Consider the following 13,248-nt stretch of genomic DNA (forward strand, 5'->3'; position numbering starts at 1 on the left):
TGAAGTATGCCTGGGAGGTGGGGGGGCGGGGGAGAAGAGACACTCCCATGGATCTGGGCAAATCCAACTCTGTTTTCCCTTTGCACGTTTCTGCCCCAGGAAGATGTAGCCCACAGTGAGACTGTACAGATTTGAACCCTGCCAGGCTTTGTCCCTTCCTTCAGGCAGATACTCAACTGGGTATTTTTAATCCCTGGCAAAACCCACAAAATTGCCTCTACACACAAGTAACTGATTTTTCACAGGTTTGCCATGGAGGGAACATTGCCAATTTAAACACATCATGTTGCCATTTACACTGCATTAGATACTGATTTAGCAAGTCATGGCAATAGCAAGAAGGAAAATCTGGTCCTCTTACTCCAAGAACTCAGGCCCCTACCCCCTGAGCGAAAGGAAAATCTTCCTTGCTCGCTAGCAGAATAGGTCCTACGACACACAGTTGAGCAGTTCTGATTGCATTCCACAGAGGGCAGTGGTGGGTATACACACTAGCCAGTTCATTACAATATGTACCTGTCACATGAGGTTAACTCATTAATGCATGCAAAGTGCTTGGAGAGCCATGTTTTTCCTCTGACTGACTATGGACTCTGGTAGCACTCTCCCACATGTAGCCAGCATCTAGTTGCACCACTATTCATTAGGCTACTGAGCCTGCCCTCTGTAAAACTGCTGAGTCTCACTATGCAGAAGGGTGTCTGTCTGCAATGAGCTCTTGAGTTTGGTGTGAGGGATCCAACAGACAGGACTAGGGCTTGAGAGAGCTTGGATGGCATCCCATCTATTAAAATAGGAGTGAAATGAAGCGTTGAGCAAGCAGGCTTGGGAGGCTGTTGAGAGCCTGTAATTGTGTTTATTACACATATGTTGCTATACAAAGCATCATTAGAGACAATGGAAGAGTAAATACCTCTTATCATGGCACAGAGACAAATTACATTCCTATAAATTACAGCTCAGTGCAGCTTGATGGTATTTCTCTCCCTCCATCACCAATATGATCGTTTTCCCCACTCTGTGTCTCACCTCTGAGTGGTAACTTTCCACCACAGCACCATAATTGAGAACACAAGCCTGCCGCTGATTGCTTTTCATTATCATTCATTTAAATGAGCGAGAGAAAGGCCTGTATTTGTTCCCGGGATTATGAACAGTAATAGGTTCCTTTTGAGGGCTTTAGTTCGCTCCAGGGATTTGCCTGCTCGGAGCTTTGGGCTTGCTTTATGATCAGCTGGGTTAAAATAAACAGCCGTGCCCGGGACGCAGTCAGAAGCCTGGTTACAGGAGGAAGGGCTTCGCCTCTCTGGGCTGGGACCGTCGTGTTAGGCTTACAGTTGGCTCTACAAAGCTGTAGTGTATCTGTCTCTACACTGTACATCTACTGTATGGTAGATCACCCCCTTATCTCCATCTCTGTTTAATCTAACCTAGGATCCAAACCCCTTTTGAATTTCTGGGGTGGTTTTTGGATTTGAATCCCCAGACCTGATTGGTTTGAAGTTGGACCCAAGTCTAACTTCTAGCTGCAGCCGAAATTGCTTGTGAACAGCTGATCTCATGAGATTTCCACCTTTGGGGGCTGGAATATTACAGGAACATCTGTTCTGAGTTTCAGCACCATTGAATCCAAAACTGTACCCCCGCCTACAGCTAATCCGGGTCTGCGCTGTGATCCCAAACACCACCTGGCTTCACGCTCCACTCCATCAAACTAGAGGGATACAGTATTATGCATACTACTCTGTGGGTATCGCTCCACTCGCTCCTTTTCCTAGCCAAACCTCAGTTACTTTGCTTCCTTCCAGCCACACTTTTTAGATCTCTCATCCCTTTGGTCAGTATCTTAGTCTCACTGTAGGGCTCTGTGTTACCTAAAACCGCTGTGGAAAATGCCACACTGCTGCTTAAGCTGCCGTTGTTCCCAGGGTTGAGCTTGTCCTCGGGTGCTGTGCCTGCCTCCGTTCCCTGGCTCACTGGCCCATCCGTGCCAGCTGTTCCTAACTTTTGTTGCAGTTCCGACAGAGTGAAGTTCCTATCCCATGGCAACGGAAATAAGACCTTTTCATCCTGCAAGCAGGTAACATTTAGCAGCATCCCCTTGGGTTACTGTATCTGGCATCGCAGCTGGTGCTCTTTTGTGTTCACGCCACTCTTCTGAAATGCCAGCTCTGGGCTTAAAGGAGCCAGCAGAAGGCACAGCTTACTCGCACGGTAATTGATTCCTCCTCACATATTACAGGCCTTTATTTTCCCCTCTGATTAGAAAAGATGAGATGATACAGATAACAAATAAAATACCAAGATCGCCCCATTGGAGGGAGATACCAATGAGACTGGCAGTGCCCAGGGATTTCCTCTGTGCTGCTCTGTCACTGTGGGCGCCGACCTGCTGCAGCACTCTAGCAACAGACACCTGGCCTCCCCTTAGCTGTGTATCACGAGCAGGTGTTTTGAGGAAAGGTCAAACCACAGTCAGATGGGGAGGAGGAGGGGGAATGAAAAGAGGCAGCAAAACTACCAGTAAGGATGTGGATTTCTAAATGAGAAACTGTACATCACCGTCAGATAAAACCAGGCTGGAGGCTAGATCGCAGGTACAGCTGGTTGGGAATTTTTTCGGCAAAACGTTTTTTGCTGAAAAATGCTGATTCACTGAGACCAACATAATTTGCGAACCCGGGTCAGAGTCAGCGAAGCACTCGACTCAATGCAGTTTTGGTAACTAAAATCATTTTGAGGTTGTTGAACCAGAAGGGTTGGGAGGGGTTTGAGTTGAAACAACTTTTTGTTTGGAACTATTAGTAAATCTACTCTTTAAAAAAAGGGAAAATGTCAAAATCGAAATAACCTTTCAAAATTATCTAAACATTTTGATTGTCCCGAATCAAATTTTTTTCCAGATTTTATGTTTGTGAAAATTTTCGAGATTTCAACTTTGCATCCCAATTTGAGATGGGAAAATGTCAAAAATTCTCATTGGATAGGAAAAAAGTTTCCTGCCCTGCCCTAACTGCAGGCAGCCATACTGCACTGGCTCCCAGGGAATGAATGGAACAGAACGTGCCCATCTCTGATGGCTGTGAGCTGAGGACTGGAGGCATCTCCCAGTTAGATTTTTCTCCTACATGGAGCCATTGGAAAGTCAGTATAATTACTACTCTCCCACTCACTAGCATCTTCCATCCAAGGATCACAAAGCATTTGTAAAGTATCAATTAATCCTCATAATCCTCCTCTGTGAAGTGAGTTAATATCATTATCCCCCTTTCACAGATGGAAAAACTGAAGCACAGAGCGAGAGGGAATAACTTGCTCAAGATCACACAGCAAGTCATAGAGGGATAGAGCTGGGAATGGAACCCAGGAGTCCTGATTCCCTGTCCTGTGCTGTAACCACCAGCGTATCCTTCCTTACCCCAGGAACTGTACAGTGTCTGCTACTGGGGAATGCCCACCTGGAGCTGTTAGGCAGCCTTTATAAACAACTGGCTGGACATGGAACCTCTGTTCTAGGAGAGGGACATTGGTCCCCTTACAAGCATAAGGTGTTTGGCTTGACCTGAACCCATCTGAAATATTTATCAGGGAGTTGAAAGTCATTCAGGAAGCAAGGAGGATTAGTAGGGATGAGAGAAGGCTCCTGTTGCACAGAGGTGTATAATCACCAGAGCTGCATGTGGTCATTGGTCAGGACTTTGTGGATCTCAGCTGGGTCCTGCTCACAGAGTTTGTTTTCAGAGGAATATCCTAGAAAGCACGAGGCCATGCACCATGGGCTCCATTGATCACATCCAGCACTCGGGGCAGGATCAGCCTGGACCATGACACAGGGCCCTCTCCTGGTGCCTTCCTGGTGCTAGGCAGAAGCTTGTTGGCATTAGGCCACATATGTTCACAGCCTATCTGCTGGGGTGGCATAGAGCCGGCCTGCCTTTGCTGATCTTCAGGCTGGCTGGGATCTACCTTCTCAGCCTGTTGTTCCATCTCTTCAAGTAAGCTGGGGTCTGGTCTGGGAAGAAAGAATCTTCAGTCCCCCACAATCCCAGCAAAGGGTGTGTGTGTGTGTGTGTGTGTGTGTGTGTGTGTGTGTGTGTGTGTGATGCCACCCCTGCTGCCCCAGCAGAAGACAAGGTGAGGTGGAGCAGGAGGCACCACTGTCATCCCAGTGAAGCTCCACCATGCCACCTATCTTCCCAGCTAAGTATTCCCAGCTGTTACATTGGAATGGAAGCTGTACTGCTTTTTAGAGCATAGGACCAACAATACCAGATGGTCCCATTTGGAGGCCAGAGCCAAGGGTTTATTACCAAGAGGAGGTACTCCCGTCACGAGGCATTTAAGCTAGGCTGGACCTGGAGACCATTATAGGAAACAAACCAGGACTGACTGAGCAAAGGAATGAACTCTAAGGCCTCATAAATCTTCCATTTCTTTGGCTCTCAGCCAGATCAAGAGCTGGCATAAGTAGCTGCCACCCTGTTGATTTCAAAGAGCTTGCACTCTTTGCCATGTCTGAACGTGGCCCTATGAATCCATCAGAGTAGCAAACAGAAGGCCATAGTCACAGAGACCGTCGAGGGGAATGTCTTTCCAGGCACGCTGAGAGAGGCAGCATGAGTTAGTAATTAGAGCACAGGGTTAGGAGTCAGCAGACCTGGGTTCTCTTCAGAGCTCTAACACAGATTTGTAACGTAATCTTGGGCAAGTGACTTAGCTTCTCTGTGACTCAGTTTCCTCCTCTGTAGACTGGGGCTAGTGATACTGACCCACCTCTCAGGGGTGTTGTGAGGCTTCGTTGATGTTTGTAAAGTGCTCCAAGATCCTCACCTGGGAAGTGTGTATTATTTATTATATTTAGTTTATTAGTATTTTTATTACTAGAGATCTTTGCTGGGCAAAAGGTAAGAGCCTGGCTCCTTTTCCTCTGATACTGCAGAAAGAGGCCTGGAGTTGACAGCCAGGGTGTGCCCAGAATTGGTTTGGTCCTCGATCAGGAGTTCACAGTCAGTGCATAGCTGGCACCAATTCACATTCCAGATGCTCCTCTTAGTCTCTTTCCGTTTTGCCTTCTCTTTTTTCCTAGGGCACCAAAGTCCATTTACTGAACGATTTGTCCCACCTCTGGCTGCTCAGCCAGGCTCTTGCATGGCAGATCCTAGCATCAGTCACTGAAAGAGGTTAGAATAGAGGGTGGCTGTTTTTAATCCTCGCTCACTGGCAGCTTCCTGCTAATTCTTTCCTCTCTCTGCACCTCTCACCTTCCCAGCTCTGGTGGCTGTAATTAGCTGCGCTCAACATAGTCTCATTGACATTGATCTATGGGGTTATTTAGTTCCTGCTTGGACCATCAATTCACCCTACGGCCTCAATGAGATTCAAGCTTCATTCTTCTTCAATCAGACATTCCTTCACTGGTAGTTTCTGAGGCCAGCGGGCAGGGAGGACATAAGGATGCCCGTGGCTAAAAGCTGTCTTTTGCCAGAGACTCCCTGTAATAGTCCGGTACGGGGCCGTCGGGAGCCAGGCCGCCTCACTACACGGCCTGGATCAGTCTTCGGGTTCTGAAGGCCTCAGGGCCCCGCCCTCAGGCAGGGGCTGAAACAGAAGGCACACGGTCACTGCAAGGGGTCCGGCCCTCAGGCAGGGCGGGGCAGCAAACACTAGTTCCAGGCTCAGGTCCTTTCTGCAGGCTGAGCAGTAACACAGTCAATAAACCCCGGCCCTCAGTCAGGGCGGGGCGGCAAACCGGCTCTCAGCTCCGGTCCTCGCAGCCAGGGCGGAGCAGCCACCACGTCAGCAAGCCCGAGCCCCAGCTCAGGGCCGGGCAGCACACAAGGGTCCAGGGGGGCTCAGGTCCTTCCTGCAGGCTGAGCACCCCAAAGTTAATGAGCTAAGCCCAGGCCCTCAATCAGGGCGGGGCAGCAACCCAGCAGTTCTAGGCTCAGCTCCTTACAGCCTGTGCCTGGTGCCTCTGAGAGTGAAGTACCCAGGTCAGAACACAGCAGCCCAGCTGCAGTCGGACCAGAGGCACATAGAGCGAGGGTATTATCGCCTCCCTGCTCTCAGATATGACACCTCTGGTATGGAGGCCACAAACACGCTGGTTTTTTATCTTTTAGTCACGGAAGAGCAGCAGTGGCTTCAGCCCTTCAGTGCGAGGGCTGGAGATGCCATGATTCTATTCAAGACCTCTCTGGTTCCCATCCCCTTCTGTCCTCTTGCTCTAGGAACATAGTCCTGTCCCAGGTGATCTCTGTGGCTCAGATCTTCAAAGATATAGGCAACTAACCCTTGTTGAAATCATGGGCAGCTCTGTTGGGCCATTGACATAGGGTCCTTAATGCCCCAGTTTCAGCAGGACTCTCTGGGACACCTGCAAGTTGATGGAGCCTGACCCAGGCCTCCAGTGTCCAGTTTCTTTCTTGCAGGCTCCTTGAATCTTCTGGTTCGTGTGCAGAACAAACGGGCCATCGACACCCAAGTCTGGTCGCTCAGCGAAAACAAAGGAAACGAGTGGAAACAAGCACACGTCCCCATCAGCCCTCCAGGACCCTTTCAGGTAAGCAGGTGCTAGAGCTGCCCCCCGCCCCTCGGGTGCATGCTATGCCCAGGAAGAGCATCACCAGAACAGCCCTGTGCTTACGCGTTCCCTAACAGGGAACGGACACAGGGTATGTACGGTACATGGGAGGGCACAGGGCAGTTCCCCACTCCCAAGCTTGTGGGGAGGGAGTGTACTGAAAGTCACAGCCAGTTTTAGGGAGGAAGGAGAATGGGGTTTCATGCCTCTGCAAACCTCTTGCCTAATTCCATCATGCACAAGCACAGATTTGTTACTATCAATCTGCGGTTGAGGCGAGCACTGGCCTGGGAACTGGTCTGATACTGCAGGGTTGCTTGTGAATGCTGGATCTGTGCACTGGGCTGTTACTCTAGCACTTGTGAGCTTGCTGTTGGGGGCAGGGTTGTGAGCTCTGGAGCCATGCACACTGGTTTCTTGTTGTAGGGTTGCTTGTGAGCACTGGGCGTGGCACTCTTTTGGGGCTTGTGAGTGGAGGGGCGTGCATCCATTCGTTGTTGTAGGGTGCTTAACGCAATGCCCTGCATGCTGGGTTGGTGTTGTAGGGTTGCATGTGAGTGCTGAGTCTGCGTGCACTGATTTGTTGTATAGGCGTGAAGTGCCTATACTTTGGGGTGCTATAAAATCACAAATAAGAGTCTGAGTGCAGCACGGTGCTGGGTGGTGAGCAGGCCTCTCTCCAGGTAGGATGACCAGACAGCAAGTGTAAAAAAATCAGGACAGGGGGTGGGGGGTAATAGGTGCCTATATAAGAAAAAGCCCCCAAAATTGGGACTGTCCCTATAAAATTGGGACATCTGGTCACCCTATTTCCAGGGTAGCTGGGCAGGGACTATAGTGGCCATGCAGGACTAGTAGTGGTTGGGAGGAAGAAGGGATGAGCCAGAAGCTGGGTTTTACCCCTCTCCTCAGTGAGTGAGAGCTGGCACTAATTGTGTCCCCCCCTGCCGCCAGTAGGTAGTGATTGAGTGTCTGCCCCTGGGCTGCCGGCAGAGTTTGGTAACCATGGGAACAGAAGAGGGAGCTCAGGCTGATGAATGACAGGCTCTGAGAAGGAAGGAGCCAGTCTCTCCATGATTCCTGACCAGGGTGGGGGGCATAGGGAGGGGAGCCCTGCAGCTCCCAAATGGAGATGCAGGAGATGCCCCAGAGGTGGAGTGGGAATCGCTGTCTCCTATCTGTGGGGAGCAGGGGCTTCCCCAGTTCAACTTATTCTCACCCCAGTGCTTTGGTGACAGTAGGTCCCTCACTGGCCTGCCCAAGGGCACTCAGGAGAGTGACCCTCTGCACAGTGCAGGCGTGGCAGGTGATAAGCACAAGGAACCACACGCTCAGGCAGCCGGGGGGGTGGAGAGGGAGAAGAGCCCCATGGGAAACAGCCTAGGGGCTGCAGGGGAGTGACCAGAGGGCTGGGAGAGCAACAAATCCCACTCAGGGGGCTCAGCCAGGGGGCAGCCAAGTGGCTGTAGGGAACATAGACTGTTCAGGGGGGTGACCAGTGGGCCACAGGAGTCTGGGACCCTGGGCTGGGGGTGGAACCCCCTTACGGTCACGGCACCTGTGCTGGGCAGTTGGCATCTGTGGATGTGGCACCCTATGTCCTACCTGTTCTGTATATATGGGCCTGGCCCGTCAGTGAGGCCATTCCCCTGCCTTGGGGCAGCCCCCCTCACTGTTCATTGTCTCCATCCGCAGATCATCTTTGAAGGCGTCCGCGGCACAAGCTATGAGGGGGACATTGCCATTGACGACGTCACTCTGAAAAGGGGAGACTGCCCGAGGAAGTCGATTGGCCCAAATAAAGGTGAGTGTGTGAGCAGGCTTGAGTATAAGTGTGAGTGGGCACCTGGGGGGCTGCTAGAGGAAGAATGGGTGTGGGGGGGATCTGATGCATTGGTATGAGCATGTATCGGTGAACAGAGAGGGAGCATGTGTAAGTATAAGTACACGGTGTGTGTCGCTGGGTGAGTATTAGCGGGATGTTTGTGTCTGTGGTGTTTTTACATCAGTGTTGCTTGGTGTGGGTGGGTTTGTGTGTGCGCTGGGGAGGTGGGTGGTGTGTTGGGTGGGTGTTGGTTATCAAAGGGGTCTGTGTGGGTGTTTGAGTTGAGGGTATGTTGGTTGGGTCTGTGTAGGGTGGGTGTTGGATGTTAGGTGGGTCTGAGTGGACGCTGGTGCAATGGGAGGTATGTAGAGTTGAGTGTCTGGTATGTTGGGGTGTGTTGGGTATCAACTAGATCTGTGTGGGTTTTGGGAGGGGTGTTAGATGTCATTTGGGTCTGTGTGGGTGTTTGTGTTGGGTGGACAGTGTGTAGGGTAGGTATTGGTTGGGTGTAAAGGAGGTTTTGTTGGATGGATGGCGTGTAGGGTAACTGTTGGATGTTGGTTGGGTGTGGGGGAGGTTGCTTTGGGTGGGTGGTGTGTAGGGTGGCTATTGGATGTTGGTTGGATCTGTGGGGGGTTGTGTTGGGTGGGTGGTGTGTAGGGTGGGTGTTGGATGTCTGTTGGGGAGGGTTGAGTTGGAGGGTGTGGAGGGTTTTATGGGGAAGTATACACTTACTGCTCAGTGTATGATGACACATTATTAAAGCAAAGTCTTCCAACAGGAAAGGGGAAGAGTGTTTAGCTGCCCGATCAGGTAAAACCCTGACAGGGTAGGACCAAGATCTCTCATGGTCCACGTGACATTGCTGTTCAGTTGCTCCAGAACCTCTAACCCCTGAACTGGCAAATAACTGTCCAGGATCAATGTGACCTTAAAGAATGAAGCAGAATCCATATGGATGGTTGTAGCGATGTGGGACTCATCCCCGCAGCACCTTCTGCTGGCCTCTTCTCGGAATTAGCTCGTCCAGCCTCCGGAGCGCCCTCTTCAGGCTGGGGTCCCACTGCCGCTTGGCCCCCATGTCCCTCCCTGGACTCTAGTGCCCTGTTATCTGAGGTACTGCCCCCTGGCAGTAACACCTAACTCTCAGGGTCTCCCCTCCCCAGGGAACCCCCACTCCCCCATCCCCACTTCGCCTCAGTTGTAGGCTACTGCCAGTCACCAACAAGCCCCCGGGCCCTGGGGCAGACTGCAGTATAAGCCACTCATCACAGGCAAGCGGGTTTTGGACCTGCTGCCTTCCTCTGCAACCCAGTACCTCTCTGGGGCCTTGAACAAGGCCCTGCAGCCTGGGGAGTTGCCAGCCTGGAGCTCTCCAGCAGCCCCGTTGGCCTTTCCCCAGCCCTCTCTCACTCTAGGTACTCTGAGCTTCCCAGCAGCCAGGCCCCCATCTCTCTCTCTCTCTCTCTCTCTCTCTGAAAGCAGAGAGAGACTGACTGCTCCTCGGTCCACTGCCCTCTTATAACGGCCAGCTGTGACCTGACTGGGGCGTGGCCCAGCTGTGGCTACTTCCCCAATCAGCCCAGCCTAAGGCTCCCAGTCCCAACCCTCTCCAAGGGCTGGCTTTTTACCCCTTTCAGGCCAGGAGCAGGTGACCACCCCGCTACAATGGTGTCGCTGCATCTGCTAGCTGGTCAGAAGCCTGCAACTGGGCACTGAACTATGTATTAATATGCCAAGGTCTTGGCTAGGGTATTGGGCAGTTGCAAGATCACTATTTCTGGAGAGGCTTATGAAGCATCACAGATCCTGTACCAGTGGAGCTGGCTAACACTAGTCATTTGAGTAGCCTTGGAAAGGGAGTAGATCTTCTTTGAGCTTTTAAGGCTCAAGTCCTCCAATGAGGGACAGACTGCATCAGAACTGAGGGTGCCAGCTAACCCGAGAGCCCTAGAATTTTGAGATTGGACAGAAGTAGCTGTATTGGGGCCTATTTAGTCCACCTCTGAGGCCCAGGCAGGACTGTCCCCTAGAGTATACGCTGGAGTTGCTTGTTCAGTCTCATTCTAAATGTCCTCAGCAATGTGCCTTTTCCCTGGGGAGACAGTTCCCCAGCCTAATTAATCTTATAGTCAGGAAATATGTTCTGATATTCAGCCTACGTTTTACTTGGCTTCGTTTCACCATCCCACTCTGAAAAATCTCTCTCGTTCCTTAGGAAATGCACCTTTCACATACACGTAGGTGGATCTCAGATCGCCCTCAGTCATTGTTTTGGCAAGAAAGATTTAGTTCTTTCATCTTCACTCAGAAATAAACCCCTCTAGCCCCATGATCATTTGTGGTCCTCTTTGCTAAGCCTCTCCAGTTTGACAATACCTTCCTGACATGAAAGGTGTCTAAATAGGGACCCTTCCCGCCTGGCTGTAGGATGTGAAGCCATGGCTGTACTATAATAGCCAGTTTGATGCCACATTGCACTGGGAAAGAGGGACGCTGGTTTTTCCTTGACTTCTGTCCCTGAGCACGAATGCTAGTGTCCCACGAGCTTAATCCCAGCTACGGTCTCAACTGGATCCCCAAGAAAGAGGGCGGGACGGCAGGTATCCAGTGTATGTGGAGCTTGCAGTTTCCTGTGGTGCCAGCTGGCACTGACGTTGGTTGACTTGCTCTACAGGGTATGTCTGTTTTCCATAACCAATCTCTCTCTCTCTTTGGCCTGCAGCAGTCGCCCTTCCAGGGAGCGGCGTCCCAACCCTGCACAGGTCTTCTCTCGGTGGGCCACTGACTTTTTTCCTTTATGTGCTGCTCAGATGATGGCAAGCAAGCGTTCCTGTCTTCTGGCCAAGACATTCCTGCTCCTTTCCTACTCAGCCACCTCTGCTCCTCTTCCTCCCCGTCCTCACTGGCACACCAAAGTGTCCATACGTTACCAAAGACTGACAAGCATGACCACGCAAAGGGATCTGCTCAGAACCTGGTGGATTCCTCAAGAAAGTCATAATGTCTAAAAAATAAAAAAATAAAAACAGAAAATGAGAGAGAGAGAGAGAGAGAGAGGAAGGAAGAAAACAATCACACAAGAAGGAATGAAGAAAAATGGGAATGACAAAAATGTAAAGAACAAATGAAGGAGGAAACTCCCCCTCCCCGTGTTTCCTTGGGAACATCTGACAGGACTTCCTCAGGGAAGTGGGAACTTTGTTTTAAACAAATATATATATATATATTAAAGCACAAATTTCTACCAGAACTGTTACCTTCTTTACTGCAGAGCCCACAGCTTAGGAGACCGTGTATTGCAGCGCTCCCCTTTTGGCTTTCCATGTTCCACCTTTATCCTGCTGGCTCTGGCTACCGTGTACCAGCTGCAGCACCCCTACAGTAACATCCCACCTGTCTCCATTTGGGGCAGCTCACCTCCCGTGTGCTGGTTGGCCATAGACTCTCGCCCCATGCTGCATGTGCTTCAGTGTCTCCATCCGCATCTTCCAAACTTCCATATATTCAATTGTCTATGTGTGATTTGCTTTAATCCACATCGCACTCCTTCCCCAACTCGCTGTGTCCTCCCACCCCGCCCAAAGAAGACAACAGCGGAGTGGACCCATCATCTGGATTGTACTGAGTGGTGGAAAAACCCTGGGTCGATCCAACTGCAGTACCGGCCACCGAATGCTCCCAGGTGCTTCTCTCTCTGCATCTCTCACTTCCCACCACTGGGTGCACAAACTCTGATGATGGAGCTGAGGCTGCAAACAAAAGAAGCCTCTCGGTGGGATGGAGCTGGCAGGGTGGTGACATGCGGACAGCACTTGTCAGTCAGTGCACATTGGAGTGGGAGCTGCAGCAGCCTTGAGGCCAGGATCTCCTCTCAGATTTTTTTGGTTAACTAACTTAACTTCTTTCTTCATTCCACTGTTAGCCTTCCCTGCCCCAAGCTCCTATTTCCTTTCAGACTGTGGGGAGAGGCATGGATTTGCACCCTTTACACTTCCCCACCCCAAACCACAGGCCTCTCCTAGTCTCCAACCCTTGTGCCCTCTGAATGGATCTGAAATTGCAGCTGCTGCCTTGAGCTCCAAGGACTTTTGTTTCCCAGGATGTATTAGCCACAAGGGAGGTGCAGGGGGGCAGCTGGGTTCCCTTCACCAGAGTAACAACCAGAGGAGCCAGGGGATGGAATGGGCCCTGAAGCTCCTGGGTGACTGGGCAAAGCAGGTGGCTGGATCCCAAAGAGGGGATCATTCTGGTTTTCACTTCTGTTGGCTGCTGGGGAAGAGGGTGCAGATAGGGAGAAAGTTGGGATTTCTTCTTCATGGAGTTCATGCTGCCACTGTGAAGGAATAAAGCCAATGTCTCAGGAGAGTTGCCTCTTGGCTCTGAACCTGTTCCAGCCAGATCCATCCTGCTCCCTACCGCAGCCATGGCTTGGCCTGGGGGTGATGTGGTGTGTAGGCATCTGCTGTACCAGGTGAACCCAGGAGCAAGGTCTCCCTTAGGCTAGCCAAGTAGGAGCCATGTTGACCTTGTTACAGCTGGAAACAGCTCTGGGCCTACCTTGCTCTCACCCCTCCCACCGAAGAATAATGTTAGCTGTACCTGTGTGGGAGGGGGGGAGATTCAGTGAGGTGACACTCTTTCCTCTGAGGCACACCCAGTCTGCTTGCTACTTCAAGAGCACAGCAGAGGTACACTGACCTGTCTCAGGTGTAGAGTTGCCAGCACACATGCCCCCACCCCACCCTCTCTGATGACTTTATCATAAATTTAGGCTTCTCTGGACAATAGCGTGTAGCTAAATCAACTCAGTGTATCACCTGCCCAATGCCTTCTGCGA

General features: G+C 51.1%; 1 protein-coding gene across 4 annotated transcripts in view; it reads left to right on the forward strand.

Annotated features, from left to right (window-relative positions):
* Window positions 1-12,681, forward strand: part of MDGA1 (MAM domain containing glycosylphosphatidylinositol anchor 1) — a 185,823-nt gene extending 173,142 nt beyond the window's left edge. Inside the window, exons 16-18 of one of the 4 annotated variants that reach the window (XM_039531598.1) lie at window positions 6,432-6,562; window positions 8,279-8,387; window positions 11,134-11,360. In XM_039531598.1, the coding sequence (XP_039387532.1) occupies window positions 6,432-6,562; window positions 8,279-8,387; window positions 11,134-11,225 (332 nt within the window). In that variant the 3' untranslated portion in view covers window positions 11,226-11,360. Of the gene's footprint in view, window positions 1-3,276; window positions 3,669-6,431; window positions 6,563-8,278; window positions 8,388-11,133 lie in introns of those variants that run through there. The other 3 variants (XM_039531600.1, XM_039531597.1, XM_039531601.1) reach the window with 3 other exon arrangements.
* The last annotated feature ends 567 nt before the right edge of the window (window positions 12,682-13,248 follow it).

This window comes from Mauremys reevesii, linkage group 3 (genome assembly GCF_016161935.1).
Source record: "Mauremys reevesii isolate NIE-2019 linkage group 3, ASM1616193v1, whole genome shotgun sequence".
Taxonomy (NCBI): domain Eukaryota; kingdom Metazoa; phylum Chordata; order Testudines; family Geoemydidae; genus Mauremys; species Mauremys reevesii.